Raw genomic sequence first — 15533 nt, forward strand, 5'->3', positions numbered from 1 at the left:
GTGGTGTTGCATAATGTGGATTGATTTTCTTTTGATAAAAGCCATGATAAAGATGCTGTAATTTACCTTGTATGACTGAGCGGTTATTCGTCCCTGAAGAGTTCCCAATCCTCATACATCCATCTTTATTTTTTTTCTCCCCCTCTTTTCTGTTCAGGTCGTCATCTCCGAACAACACTAACCCATTTGGGTCAACCTTTTGCTTTGGTCTGCAACGAATGATCTTTGAGGTTAGGAGAAAAACTTTCATATTTGCTTGAGCACGAGAAGATGAGGGGTTCACTGTGCTTATGATTGGCTTCTTATTTCCCATTTCAATAAAAGCCAGTGGTGTGGAGTGGCTATATTTTTGTAGAGCTCTGAGGTTGTATATTTGCATGTTAAAGCTGGAACTTCAAGTTTGTCACCTGGAACTCATACTAGCAGTAGATGCATGCGCTCTGCTGTGAGTAGTGGTGGAGCATGCTGGTGTTTAGATGTGTCATGAAAATCTAGAGACCATTTTTAGGAACTAGCCAAGAGCTTGTTGCTTTCTTTTGTTGTTGGAATTTCTTCTTTTTCAGGCAGATCAGTTCCATATTCACCATTTTCACTTTTTAGAGTTCCTGTTTGGTGTACAGTTCTTTTAATTTCCCTTTTTCCCTGCTGTCCTTTTGCAGGTGATGCAGAATAATCACATAGCTTCTGTTACTCTGTATGGCCCAACAAGGCCCAGCAGCCAGTTGAGAACATCGGACCTTCCCCAATGAGCATCCCCTGCAATGTCAGCTAATCTCAATGCTACGAAATTAGTACAGCGTGCCTTGATTTGCTGCCACTTATAATATGGAAAGCACGTTATGATTTAGTTTTTTTCAATAAGCCTTTCCACCTAGGAATGGTGTGGAGGGGTAATTTTCTCAACCCTTCATCATGGGGCATGGAACTGTTGATGGAGGAAAGCAGCTTAGGTGCCTGTGCCGTCATTTATTCCTCTCCGTTGCCGTCATCCTGTGCAGCACAGACCTGAAGAGACTGTCCCCCCTTCTCAGCTGACAGAAGGGGGAAATGGAAGAGGGGCACACAATGACTGCAAGAGTTAGAAGCACAAACTTTCTGAGCCTTGGAGCATCTGGAAGCAGGTATTGATTTTAGTCTGTTTGTGTTACTGTATTGATGTGGTGGTCACATTTTAAGAAAACGTGTGTGTGTATATATAGATATAAACACATCGGTATTTCTGTGGCTTAGGACATTGTACCAAGTGTGACAAGGATGTATATATGTCCATGGTTTCAGGCACCACATCTTTGTGTAACTTTAAACCAAGCAAGTAGCATGTGCATAATACTTGGTTGTAACATTTGCACTACATACACTTTAATTACTTGATAAACGTTTTATCTTCACTGAGGAGCATCTGTGTACTGGGTGTGAGTGGGGTGTGATGGCTATTTAATGTACGCTGCGCATAAAGCTTATTTATACAAGGTGGATCGAATTTATCCACCTTCCTGCACTAATATGTACTTGATATGCTGAAACAATTTTTTTCTGCCATGGCTGGTTTACTAATTTTTTTTTTCATATGCAGTTTCAAAAACAATAATAATAAATCCTGGAAGAGGTTATTTCTATGATTGAATTATGTTTTAGTGAAAAAATTTGATACAATTTTTCATACTAGGGAAAAATTTAATGAAGGAATAGTGTTGCCTGTTCCAAAATCCTTTATTCCTACTCTGTTTTGTTAGAGAAAGAACAGCTGTATATAATGGTATCTCAGAAGGAAATTCCGGAACTCTGCCATCACCAAGAAAACCTTTTCTGTAACTTTTGTTCTATGACTTTTAATTTATGCCAAAGGTTTAGCCAAAGACATCCTTATTGTAGTTTCACCATTTCTGTACATACATGCTAACTGCACACCCCACCCCAGCAGACAGGATAATAGGCTTCTTTCTAGTTGAGAGATGCTGCTCATGACATTTTATCCCAGGAGGATACTTTAGGTTTCTAGTTCTCTTACCAGTCTTATTTAGGGGAAATAGATGGTCTGTCTTTGAAATATTGAACCCTTTTTAAAAATGGACAAGAGAAATGTATAATTTTATCCCATTTTTAATATTTTGGTGTCGCAACTTGTGATACATAGATGACAATTTTGTGAGTTTTACTATGTGTACAGATTTTGTAAATACGACTTTTTTGTAATTTTAACTCCATGTACAGTGTAATCCTGTATAGTATATCAATGAATGAGAGATAGGAAATCAAATGTTAACTGTAAGAAATTGAACGTTAACTGAAGTTTTGGATCCTGGACCAGTAGCAGGGATAAATGTGGTGTGCGTGTGTGTGCGTGTGAGACGTTCTTTGCCATTTAGTCTTCCTGTATACTGTGACACTCTAAACTGTTTTGCTAAAACAAACAAAAAAAGCCCCATGGAGAATCTAATGGATAAGGAAAAAGTTACTGTTTACCTTTATCCCTAGGTGTCACTCCTGTTGAATCCCTGTTCAATCTGTGCTGTCTCCTGTGATCATTGCTTGCTAAGAAAATTCTATGCCTCAACCTCACTTTTGTTTACTCTCTAATTTTAATTTCATTTTACATAGCCCTTCTGTAAATTAAATGGAATAATAATGAGCATGTACACTGAAAGAAAAATAAAAGAGACTCTCAGTTACTGTTTTTTGTGTTAAATACAGTTGCTGGGTTTTTTTGCAATAAAATCATGGATGGTCTTGCTTTTTTTGTTATCAGTTTGTTCTTTTTATTTTACTGTCTTTGCCATGTCATATTTGAAGTGCCCGACTAGTCTTTCTGCTTTACAGTGCATACCATATGTTCTCCAAAGAAAGAATGTAAAAACCAATATAACTTGCAGTCTCTTTCCTAGGAGATACGTGAGAGCGTGTTACTATTTTGTGCCCTGAAGTGAAGAAGGAAAGTCTTTAAACAGTGGTAAATAACACTGTGGCTTCTGTATTTGGTTCAAAAAATGCAATTGCTGTACTCATGTCAGCCTTTGGGTTAGCATGAAAATTGATCAAGCTTCCAAGACTTCGAATGTTTCACAGGAGAATGAAAGACAGGCCTGCAGTAAAAGGAGCAAACATGAAATCTTACAGTGCTTTCCTATGCCCTAAGGTACTTCACCAGCAAAGCACTGAAGTCTGCTTACCCTGAAGTAGCTTAGAGGTTAACGCAGGGCATACAGGTTGGGATTCTTGTTTCCATTCGTGTTTCTCCTGCAGTGGCTGTGTAATGCAGGGTGGAACACTCAGCTATCTCTCTCCTTTAGCATCCTTCTGTTTTGGAGTATAAAATGACGTCACATAGTGCTTGGCTTACTGTGCTCTGGGAGTATTTGATGATCTCTGAATTGAGATGGTGTGTGTGCTTATGCTTGTTACTAAAATATGACAGCAATCCTGCTAATAATTTCAATTTTTAATTAATCCTTTTCTAGTAAAGGCTCCAGGTTAGCTGCAGGAGGAGAGAAATTCTTGATGGGGTGACTTGAGTAATGGCTGCACAGATGCTATCACTTTCCTGCTCTCAAGCATGTTCAGTTGAAATTCTTCACAAGTTATGAGGTCAGGACTGCTGCTGAAGTGTGCACCTTGAGACTTAGGGCAGGATATCCAAAGGTATTTAACAACTGCAGTGACTCACATCTTCACTTACAATGCCGTGGCAAGGCAAAGCGATTAAAACCAAATAGGTATGAAATGTGCTCTCTTAACAGTACAGATAGTTCACTAGGTCAGTACCTTCATCGTGAAAAGTTCCTCTGTAACACAAAAATTAAAGGCAACTTTCTATGTTGGCTGTTGCTGCTGGGCTGAGCACAAAGCATTTGCCTTTTGGGAAAGGCAGAGCTGAAGAAGGGCTCGGGGAGATAATGTGGAGCAGCTCTTCTTGGTGTCATAACCCTTCCTTTTGTGATTGCAGCTGTTCCTAACTTGCTTCTCTGAGATGTTTTGATTTGTTTGCTGCTATTTGGATGAAGCCAAGCTGTTCCTGTGCTGATGCCTTAGGGGAGGTGGTGTGGAGCCTTATGGACTTGCTAGCATAGGGTTTGTGGGTGAGGGCTTATGGCAGTTTGGAATCACCAGAATAAAGAGCGGAAGGAATAGGGAATAGAGGAGCTCTGGGGAAGAAGGTGAGGATGGCAGTATGGCAGGAAGGAGGGACTGGGACAAGGCTGTTGGCATATTTTGATCTGTGCGTTTTTCCTTTGTGTGGAAATTAAAAGTTTGTGTGTGTGTGTCTGCTTACCTTGAATGTTACCACATTTTCTGCAGTATATCATTTGTATACACCGAATAAAACAAATTGTTATGCTCCTCTGTGAGATGAAGCTGACATTTCATCCTGTATTCCGTAGGCTTGCAAGCAGTCCCTGGGCTCCTGTGAATTTTACAGTCAGTACTACACAAACCAGTGCTGTGTAACACTAGAACCCTCTGTTCTTCCTGTCAACCTAATTTTCTGTTGCCAGGACCCATCACACTTCTAATTCTAAACATATTTTTTTTTCTGAAATGATAATCAGGTGGTATGTGAGAACTGATTCATAAACTCATGATCATTCAAATTCCAGAACTCCCATCAGGTCTGTTTAAAACAAAATCTTCCGTAAGGCTCGGTTGCAACAAGATGGTGATTCATCAGTACCAGAGGCTGGCTGGAGGTTAGATGCCAGCTGGTGTTTTCCAAAGAGAAAACTGAGGGTGTTGGTGCCCACTTCACAGTGACTTTCTCCATGTTGTTAGAGCCTGTGAGTCACTTTTAGTCACTTAAGAACCCTGCTGAGCTGAATTTCAGTTAGATTTTGTTTGACAGCTCCAAATGGATATGAGACTAAATCTTAGAGAGAAATGTGATGTCCAAGCCACAGCAATTTACTTTCTTCAGAGTATTTGGACAAGAACCAAGGTGTTCTTAATTGTATCTCCTTTATCTTGATTACCCCAACAGAAAACACTCTCTTCTCTGGCTGACCCAGTCAGACATAACCTGATGCTCATGTGTAGCCAAATAAATCCATCACTGTGTGTGTTTAAAGAGTTAAAATACAAATTAGTTCTGTTTGGTTCTTTTCATGTAAGGTATGGATGTTTCAGAGATAAGGTAAGCAAACTAAGGTGAAATTAAAAATGGAGCTTACTGAAGATGAGACTCTTAAGCATTAGAATAAGATGAGGAGTGAATGAAGCAGGGGGCTTTGTTCAAGGACAGGGTATAACCAGTCATCGAGTGAAAACACCACCTAAGAAGGGATTTGTTGTTGCAGGGAGTTTATCTGTTACTTGGAGGGTTCAGGTGGAACTTAAATACCATATTCTCTGTGAATTTTAGATGTAATTAATAAAGTCACTGTTTAAATATTTAATCTGCCAAACCTTACATCCAAGGCTCTTGTTTTGTTTATGGGGATGTTTGTGATGATTTTTCCAGCAGGCAAAATCATTCCTTTTCATGGTCTGGGAGGGCTAACTGCTTGGGACAGCAGGAAAGGTAAGCTGGAGTTTGCAGACTAGCTCATTACTGGACTATAGGTACCATTACAGCAGTAATTTTTGTTCTGGATTAGACTGTAGTGATTTAACATAACCTTTTCTCTTTCATACCATAATTAGTTCCCCTTTAAATGTTACTAGTTTGGTCATTTTAAAGTACTGCTTTTTGCAATTTCAGAAGCTGGTTTTTAACTGCCTTAATGTTTCACACCTACGCTACATGTCCCATTTAGTGCCTAAGTTTCATTCCAGTATCAGTATCTTTCAGAGAAATGTTTAGTTTAAATACCAGTCACAAAAAAACCCCTCCTGCATGATTACGCAATGTGCAGTCTAATCAACTCAGTAATCAAAACAGCCTGAATCACTGTGTTCCCTTTTCACCTCTGCTTGTCTCTCTTAGACAAAGTGAAGCCCTAAAATCCTGAGTGTACCCTTGTCGTCTCTGGGGAGCTCTGTTGCATCCACAAGTATGGACATTGCTAAGCTAATTTCACCCCTTTCTTTTGCTTCTGTGGCTGTAGAGAGTGTTTGCCTTGATATCATGCCTTTACTTTTGCCCTCCTCAGTCAGCCCCCCTGGCGACACGGCAGTCACTGCAGACATGCAGTACTTTATTTTTCTCTGGTTTCAGCACTGGGATTGTTAGTGGATTGGCTGGGATATGGAAGGAAAGAAAGATCAGTGAGAAACGGGGTTTGAATGAGTTGCAGAGTGAGCATTGGGCTGGTCAGGACTGGAGGGGGAGCTGCTTGTTGCTCTTCGAGGCATTTGATGCACTTATCCTTCAGTTTAATTCCATCTCATTTCTCAGTATGGTTTTCTTGCTGACCACAAGCCTAGAAAACCATGAAAAGTTGGATTTGAGAGTTTTACTGGCTTTGACAAACATCAGTGGTGCTAGTAGCATTGTTAGGAACACGTGGTGGGCTAATTTTCAGCGCTGTCGAGACCTGACTCTCGCCGAAAGGTACAACACAGAGGCTGAAATTTTTTCAGACTGGGCTTTGGGGTAGACTTCCCCCCACTCACACATCTCATGGTCCTGCAGCACTCTCCAGGGATGTTCTCAGTGCTAATATTCAGTGTGAATTCTCCGAGCTGTTTATTTTGTACTGTTTGATTTTGCAGCTGGGGTTTGCTTCCAAGAACCTGCTGTAGGAAGATGAATAATTAAATTGCAGACAGGAAGCACAACATTTTAACACTCAATTGCTTCAGAGACATCTTTGAGTTTTGTTTTTTTATGATGTCTTAGTCAGCAGTGGCCTGACTGATGGATCTTAACATTTGCTACCAGTTCGTGTGTTCAGAGGTGCATTTGGAGGTGCTGAATGTGAGCTTCAGGCCAGCTCTGCTCATTATAGTGACCAAATCTGGCTACTCATGTACAGTATGAACAAAATGTGACTGTGTGTGGATCACTGGGACTCCATAAAACCTAGTGTGCTCTATTAGCTTCAGATGTTTATGTCTGCTTGCTTCCCTTGCTATTGGTAGAACCCACTTAGGATACTTTTGTTTTCTTTTCTCATCTTGGGCTAGTCATGAAAAAAATTGCCAAGCAAGGCTTTATAGCAAAACCCTGACTGGTGTACTGAATGAGGCAGCTAGTAAAAGCTGCTCAGAATGTCATTCTGAAACAGATGGTTTTCTGAGATGCATCAGAAAGGTTGGTAGAGGGTCCTTCCTGCTACTTCTCATACATACTTAGGGCTTTAGGATTTCCTGAAAAGAAGCCTAACTTCTAGGAAATAATCTCCAGCTTGGGTGAAGTCAAAGACTTTTTGGCTGCTATAGCAGTAAACAGAATTGAGTAAACTGCAGGGGCTGCAGTGCTGCCCTCCAGCATTTCCCCAGTGCATTATGGTCATGTATGGTGTCTGTGAACTTCCAGCTCAACCCCAGAAGCAAATGGAAACTTAAAACCAGGTCAAACAGGCCATGCAGCAGAGCTGGAGAACAAAAGCAGATGTATCTTTCATTAATAGATAGTAGCTTTGATATTCACTGGATAAAAGAAACGAGCTATTCCATAGACTAAGACAATGGAGTAAACAGTTGGCTCTAGTTCTGTTTCTGCCAGCTATCAGGGTATGTGCTGGTGCAGGTGAGTGTTGAACAACAACTTTGATCTGGGACAAAATGCACTCATTAATGCTGTGTTGTGGGTAGATTGCAGATCTAAAGATATTATAGAGGGAGGAGTCAATCTCTGTGCATCTCCAAGCTTAAAAGGGATGCCTTAGGACTGTTGAACCTGACTAGATCCTTGAGGGAAATCATAAGGTAAGCTGTGTTTATTTTTCTGTCATTACCATTAAATTAAGTCTAGCATAAAGAAAAACTTACTAATTTATCCAAAATAATGAGCAATGTATTTTTCATGTTGCTGTCTTCATGAAAAATACCCATGGTGTTAGTCTTACAGTATGTGTGCAGGTGTACTTGACAGACTCACTCTGACAACTAAAGGCACGTCTGCATGCTGTCTTTTAATTATGGTATAAATAATTTCCCAAACTGTAAAATAATCACAGATAATACATTTCTGTACAAGCTCATCAGTACATAACTATCACATGTTAGCAGACAGGGACATCACTGGCCTTCTCCCACCAGCAAGGCTGTGGCTTATTTCCGCACCTTACAGAGCTCCTTGTAAAGCTTAAAGGAGTATTTTGTATTTCAGGATTGTATCCTGAAAATATCTCAAATCAACATACGGTGTTTTGACTTCTATACAGCTGAGCTTTTCTTGGAAATACATTATAAAGCTTAAACTCTTATGATGAAGATAGATAATATGTAAGACTGTTTTTAGTAGTCTAACAATAGATAATACCAGCTTGCTTTCCTCTGTGCTGTGCATGGGTAATACAAGTACTGAGCTAGGATTACTGCTAGGTGAAAGGAAGGTGATGCCCAGATATGAAATGCAGCTGCACTGCAGGCTCTGTTCAAAGGAAGGCAACTTCTTGGACATTTATGACTGATTGTAATTTTATTTGAAGCTGGGTGTATGTGCCCACCTGAAGAGGGATGACATCAGAGAATCTCAGATGGATCGGAATTTTGTCCAGGGGAAGAAGTTGCAAAGGAATCAACAAACACAGTATTAGAGGTGAATTCAGGGTCTTTGCTCCATGAATTTTATCACTCTTTAACCCTGATTTATAGGAATTTCCTTCCTCTTTGATATCCAAGATGAGTATGTTCCTTTAAGGTAAACTGTGGCTGGAAAAAAAAAAAAATGCTTCAAAGTATTGGCTATTCTTCAAAAAACTAAGCAATCCAGTGTTCTTGTCCAATGCTTAAAATATGAAGTTACAGACTGACCTTGGAAAGCCCAGGTTGCTGTGTTTTTTTGCTTTCTTGCAATGAATTCAGAAAGGCTTTTATTCTGAAGCCCTTTTGTCTGAAGCCTTCTTTCTCCCTTCACGTGACACCCACAGCAATATGCAAAGTCTTGGCTGCTCTTTGCAATTGACTATATGCCAAGCAAGAGCACCGATGTTTATAAAAACCAGCTCAGTCCATTGACAAATTTCCCTTTGGTTTGAAGAAGCTCCCAAATATGACACAAGCAGCATCTCTGTGTGGTTTTACCTTCGCAAGCACAGGCCATAGGATCTCTCCAGATGCCAACCTTCTGAAGATCTGGATTAGATGGTGAGGGAGATCACATACTGTTGTATTACTTTGAGTTTTCACTGTCAGTCAGCGTAGGGTAGAGAGCCTGAGCTCATGGAATTGCCAAAACCTGGTCCCCTGAGTCCTGAGTGTGTCATGGAGCAGATACTTGAACTGAGGACTTGATGTGAATAATGAAAAATCAAGACTCAGAGGGATCAACTCAAAGTTCTTATTGTCCTTTCTTTAAAGGCTCTTTGGAAGTCTGCCCCTTCCCAGTTATTACTTACCTATCCTTGCTCAACCAGCCAAGCCAGCCTCAGGATCCAGATTGTTTTCTTATAGTCCATTTTATCTGCAATGTACAGGACCCCATTTCAATAGCTGATAGTTGCTCTCTTCTTATGAGGCCAACAGAAGGCCAACCAGGCAGCAGCGATTTGATCTGAGCACACACTGAGGTGACTTGATTTCCTTTATTCTAGTTACTGTGTAGTTCAGTTATTTCTCAATGAGTCCAAGTCAAGGTAACAAGTTGACAATGGACTCTGTGCAACTTAGTGTCAACTCCTATCCTCTATCTATCTTTTTTCCTTCCTCACATTTCTAACAATGCTGAAAAACCTCCAAAGACTGTGTTTTGCAATGTGCTTTTACACACTGGCCCACTAAGCACTACTGTAATTCTAATAAATAATAATAAATTAAAGACGCTGTTATTATTTGGACTCACTAATGGAGAAGGACCTACATGGTGTGTGTATGTGCAAATATGGAATCTTTGCCTATTCCTGCAATAGTTTCTCATCTTCTCTTAACATTGTAAATAAGATGTGCTAATATTACTCTACTTCTAAAGTTAGTTCATCTGGTTGCAGTAACTCTAGGCTCCGTTTCTCAGCTGGTCTGCTATCTGTTCCTGCTAAAGTCTGCCTGCATTACCTGAGGGGTGATGTCTGCATTGTTGTTTGAGCTTTCTTTTTCCATTGGAAAGGCTTCTTCACTTGCTTCTTCTGAGTGCAGGAAAGACGTGGGCTGTGGAGCAGGTTCCACATTAGCCAGATCTCTGCAACTTTCAGGCTGTGGACTACCATGAGATCTTTGTAAAAACAAGGGTCAAATGTCTGTAGGTGTGGGGCAGCAGAGGGCTTGACAATGCCAAAGGTCTTGAAACCTTCATGCAAGATGGGTTTGAGGTTGATTCTCTGTAAGCACATGCCCAAAAAGACATCATCAATGGGGAAGAGTTCCACTTCTTTGCAAGCCCTAGAAAGCTTCCTCATGGTGTGGCTGGACAGCAAAAACCCTCCTCCCCCTGCGTAGGCTGGATAGATGCTTAGCCCATACATGGTTTCTGGGATGTAGTATTTGCTCTTTCGGACACGGATAGGGCGGGCATTGTAGATGATGTCCCCAACAAAGAGGTCCTCAGTGGGGTCATGTCTCTCGAGGAAGTCAACAATGTTCTCGACATTGACAAAAACATCGGCATCACCTTTAAAAATAAACTTCACGTTGTGACAGAACTCAGCAGCCCAGTTCAGGAAGTGGATCTCCTTCAGGGTCAGATTGAAGAAAGTGTCCATGAAGTCCCAGAGTAAAATGTCCCGGTATGTCTGACTCTCCTGGTGAATCAGGGTCTCCCATGTGGCCAGCACTGTCCTATTCTTTGGCGTTCCCAGGAGGAACACCCGCTGGATCTGCTTCCCATTCACCAGAGCCTCCCTGCCCCAAGTTTTCCGGACAATCTCACGTCTGTCGAAGTCTTCAACTACTGATTTGATAGCAATGAGCAGAAACGGACCTCCAGGTGTTCTCCTGCATTTCTTGGGCTGGTTAATGAGGAGATTGAAGTTCCTGTTATCCTTGTTTAGGAGATAGCGCTTGAAGTTGAAGGCAGAATCACTCAAGGGGGATGGGGTTGTTGTTTGGACCCTTTTGTTGGCCACTTCTCTTTGTCTAAGGACAGGAGTTACTTGGAGCCTGGGTTCCATTGCCTCTGGTGGCATCGGTCTCCAGGGCGCTCTGGAGTCAGAGAATGTTTTTGGTGTTACTGAAGGCTTCTTCTGTGTCAGCTGCTTGTTTCCTACAGGGACTAAATGTTCTAGCTGGGAGTAGAGTAAAGAGCAAAGCGCTACCAGCAGGAAGAGGGTACAGATAGCATCCCCTTTGAGACGAACTCTCATTGTCTCTGCAGTGTTTCTGGGACTGTTAAAAGCTGTGTTTGAGCTGTCTGGTACCAATGTCCATCTGTAAAGAAGCATACAGTGTGTCAGCAATGAGGATTTGGCAGCTTTGAGGCATGCAGGCAAATGTAACTGAAACACCATTTGAAAACTAGCAGTAAGGTGCATTATATGGAGCACTGAGACTTGTTAAAGAGCTTGCCAAAGGGCATACAGGTTGCCAACCTAGTGCTGATCTTAGTGCTCTGGCTCTGTGACCTGGTTAGTTAAGTCACCAAGCAGTCATCCAGCATCCTGCAAACCGTATTCCACAAGCATAATGTGAAATCAGCCCTTTCTCCCACATCCCTCTCTGCCACACACCAATGGTCTACCATTTTGGAGATTTCACTGCTTTGGGAAAAATGAGGTGGAAAATGATGAACAATGCCATTCTTCCAGAAATCATTAGGGTTGTTTCCTTTTCTTTTTTCTTTTTCTCTCCCCTTTTTCCCTAACTTGGTAACTGTTTCTTACTGCTTTTACCCTTTTTGAGTCAGACAGGGAGGAGCAGAGCTGGCTGCTGAAGGGCAGACTTTCCAGATGCAGCGTGTCACTGGCATTTCCCTGCACACAGAGCCAGCTCTTACAACCCAGCTATGATTTGTGTCTTCAAAATGAATACATTAGGCATGCTCTCAAATGTATACAGAGCCTTTTTGCTGCTAGTGATCTTTATAAAATATTAAATCATTATAAATAACTTCCATTAATAAGGTTAGAAGGAGCCATGGGTGTTTTGCCTTTGCCAAATGACCCTAACAGGTAAGCAAGAGATGGGCAAATAAATCCCAATATGCAGAAGCAAGGCAGTCCCTGGTGTTAGGAATGTTTAACTCGTGTGATAGGAGAAGCTGCATTTTGAAATACAAGATGTGATTCCTCACTTACGATTTTCCTGGAGATCTTCTGCCTCATTTGATCCGTTCTTCAACTGCAAACACAACAAACCGAAAAATTATAGAAGAGTGGTAAGAAGGCAGAAAGCAGTATGTAGTTCAGGAAAACTGTGCTATATGAGTAGGAGCCACTTCTGAAGGTGTTATAGGTGTCTGTCTGTCTGGAATCAGCTGAGATCATATCCAAAAACTTCTTGAGTGAAAGCTGCGGGGTTGTATGGCAGTCTGCCTTCAGTTAGGGTGTGCTCCTTACTGAGGGCTGAAAAGCAGGGGGGAGCCAGGGCTTGCAGCTTCCTACACTATTTATTCCTGTAGGTCTTTGTTTTCAGCATTGTTAGCCTGCAGAGCAAATACAGAGGTGCTGAGCTTCCAGTCGAGTCCTGTAGCCACCTTCCTGACTCAAATACCCAATGGGGCAGCCAAGTACTTGGTAAGAATACTGTTATTCAGTGTGATTCTGACCTGAAAGGCATCAATTTTCAGCAAACCTCTTTTTCCCTATCAGGGATTATATCACCTGCATCAGCCATAACGTTATCCTTTCAAAGCTCTAAATTAGACTAGCGAGTCCGTAATTGTGAAGTGTTAAAACAGTGACACAGCATCACCTCCAGACCCTGTGAGATCTAGGTAATGTTTCAAGACTTGCGAGAAAGAAAAACTAATAAACCAGTTGATTTCTTGGCCAGACCCTTTAAAATTTTTAGGTAGGCATTATTTGGACCTCAAAATTTTAAACTATTTTGCTTTTTCATTACTGGTTAACTGCCTCTCCAAGTTACTGTTGAAATGGAGACTATTTCATCATCATATGGTATAAACTATCTTTTTTCCCAAGTGCAGCTCCAAAATATTAACTGACCTCGTTGTCTTTGTCTCCACTGTTTCTGAAAACTTCATTTTAGCAAATGGCTTGTGTGTGCTTTTCTGTAAGGCTGTTTGCATTCCCAGAGGATTTAAAATCTCATCTTCCTTGTCCTTATGACCATGCTTTCTTCCTCAGGCCTTTTTTCTTGCCATTTTCTGTCCTCTAATAGAGATTGCTGCATTTTTCTCCATTTATTGGCTTTTTTTTACTGTACCTTTCACTCTCTCCTGGGCTAGGCAAGTGTTCTAACTGGCATAGCTTTGATATTAACAGTAGGATTGCATCACCTTCTCTGCTCTCATAAATTGTTGTTAAAATGCTTGTAATAATCAGAAGCTGCTTTCTCTTTATGTTCTTTCTGCCACATGACTTGGCTCATAACTATTTTCAGCCTCATGAAACAGTCCTTTCTAGCACATATAGGATGTTAATTTGCATTCTATGTTTGTCGTGTGCAAATTACCCTCGCAAGTCCTGATTGCGGTGCTCTGCAGCAACCCGCTGGGCTTTAGTTCTGTGCTAAACCATCCTTTAGCTGTCACAACGTGGTTCCCAGCAGGCTTTCTCTCATGTCACCTTCAAAAATTTTCCAGAAGCTCCAGGGATATGAAGGGATGGTCCCACTACTTGTGGTCCCCAGGACGTGCCACTGATCTGGATCTGCTCAGGAGAAAGAGTCTGTCCCATTTCTGCCCATCACAAGGAAGAATTTCTGCTGGGTGTTATTGAGAAACCTAAAACATGGAGCCCATCTCAAAAGAAATTAAAGTTGAGGCATTTTTGCTCCTGCTGACGTGATGGGATAAGCTCTGTATGTAGCTATGTCTATGTAGTCTCCCAAAGTGAGCAGGAGATGCGCAGCCCGTGTCAGGATGGATCCGGTAACACTGGGATGTTTGTTTGTCTCATCTCAAACTCTTTGTAAAGTCTCATCTCTTTCCTCACTGTAATAGCTTTTTTTTTTTTCCTTTTCTGTGCAGAAGTTTTATCTTGTTTCAGCTGCCAGGCTCCAGATGGTAATTAAGGAGCTGGATGAAAATCCTGGCTCTTTCCTGTGTTTAATTTTATCAGCGAGGGTTTGGAATAAAATGTGTGTGTCATGAAACTCCTCATTTCCAGGGCTTACAGATTTATCCTGCCAGCATCTCAGAGTCTGGCAATAAGTGCTCGTGGAAAAGCCAAGAAAAACCCTGAATTGTTAGAAGCCTGCCTGGGCTGATAGCCTGGATTTTATTCTGTGTTTTCATTTATTGAAAGAAAAGAATCTGAAATAGCAGTTTCCATGCTGAAATAAAATAGTTCAGTGCTGAATATAGACATCTCCTTTCCAAACAAAGTTGACAGCCCTAGAAGTGATTCCTTGATTGAGTTATATGGGTTTTCCAGTCTTTGTTAGATATTTCCTTCTTTTTAAGGAAATACCCTTGATTATTACACATGGGAGAGCTCTACTCATGGATGTCAATGTAGGAAAAGCTGTCCTGTTCTTGAATTCAGAGGGATTGATGATTCTGGCAGGCACTGAGGTATGTTCTAAAGCCAAAACATTCATCCACCTTGACACTAGGGGAAAAAAATAGAGCTGTCAAAGTGAGCAGAGAATATTGGGTGCCAAACAAAAGAGATGTGAGCACAGCAGAGTGTTTCTCAGCACAGCATCTCACTGCTTCATACACCACTCTGGGGATCTCCATCCAGCTTGTGGCTGGGGATGTAAAGCTGCTGCATCACTTGGTGCCTTAGGGAATTGCAGGGCTCAGCTGCCAGGGCTGCCTCCCATGTCCTCCAAGCTTGGAAAAGCAGGCAGTTGTCCCTCTTTGTGCTGGCTGCAGGGGGGATGTTGAGTCTGGCTTGGAATGGGTGCAGTTTGCCCCAGCAGTGGGACAAGGCATGTCCTAGGGAAGGTTGGGAATGTTCTTTGTTGGACTGCAAGCACCTACAGCATTAGAGGGCTGAGGTAGCTGTAGGAAGAGGCTGAGAGGTCACGTATCCATTAGGTGGCAATGTGGGGAGCCCCTACAGGGGGAACGTGCTGGAAGGACCAAGGGGGCCACAGTCTGCAGGGCCTGAGAGGCACAAAATGCTCTAAGCTGGAAGTGGCCAGAGCTGGACACAGCCCCCTGGTGAGCATCCAGGCAGAGAACCTGACCTGTACTGGTGCACGCATGGGCAGAAGGCCCAGACCTATGCCTGGTTTTCATTTATTTGAGAGGAGAACTCTGAAATATGGCCAAGGAGTGCTGCAATAAAAGCAGTTAAATGATGATTTCTAAAATAAAAACTTTTTCATTCCCAGCTGAATGACGTGAAGCCTTGAGCTCATCCTGGAAATGTCATTCTTTTGCAGCAGCCATCATATCTCCATCACTTGGCACTTCTGCTCATGTGCGCCTCAGT

At 41.8% G+C, this 15533-nt stretch overlaps 2 protein-coding genes across 2 annotated transcripts in view; one reads left to right on the forward strand and one right to left on the reverse strand.

The window, feature by feature from the left end:
• Positions 1 to 2686, forward strand: part of LOC104402984 (chromosome unknown open reading frame, human C16orf70) — a gene marked incomplete at its 5' end in the record, with an annotated part of 22005 nt that extends 19319 nt beyond the window's left edge. The window contains 2 exons of the mRNA XM_010010996.1: positions 158 to 230; positions 660 to 2686. Coding sequence (XP_010009298.1) covers positions 158 to 230; positions 660 to 749 — 163 coding nt within the window. The remainder of the gene's footprint in view (positions 1 to 157; positions 231 to 659) is intronic.
• Positions 2687 to 10082: 7396 nt separating this feature from the next.
• On the reverse strand, positions 10083 to 11387 carry B3GNT9 (UDP-GlcNAc:betaGal beta-1,3-N-acetylglucosaminyltransferase 9). Its single transcript, XM_010010995.1, has one exon. The coding sequence runs from the start codon at positions 11328 to 11330 to the stop codon at positions 10083 to 10085; it is 1248 nt and encodes a 415-aa protein (XP_010009297.1). The 5' UTR covers positions 11331 to 11387.
• Positions 11388 to 15533: the final 4146 nt, after the last annotated feature.

The sequence above is a fragment of the Nestor notabilis genome, unplaced genomic scaffold (assembly GCF_000696875.1).
Source record: "Nestor notabilis isolate BGI_N333 unplaced genomic scaffold, ASM69687v1 scaffold31903, whole genome shotgun sequence".
Classification (NCBI taxonomy): domain Eukaryota; kingdom Metazoa; phylum Chordata; class Aves; order Psittaciformes; family Psittacidae; genus Nestor; species Nestor notabilis.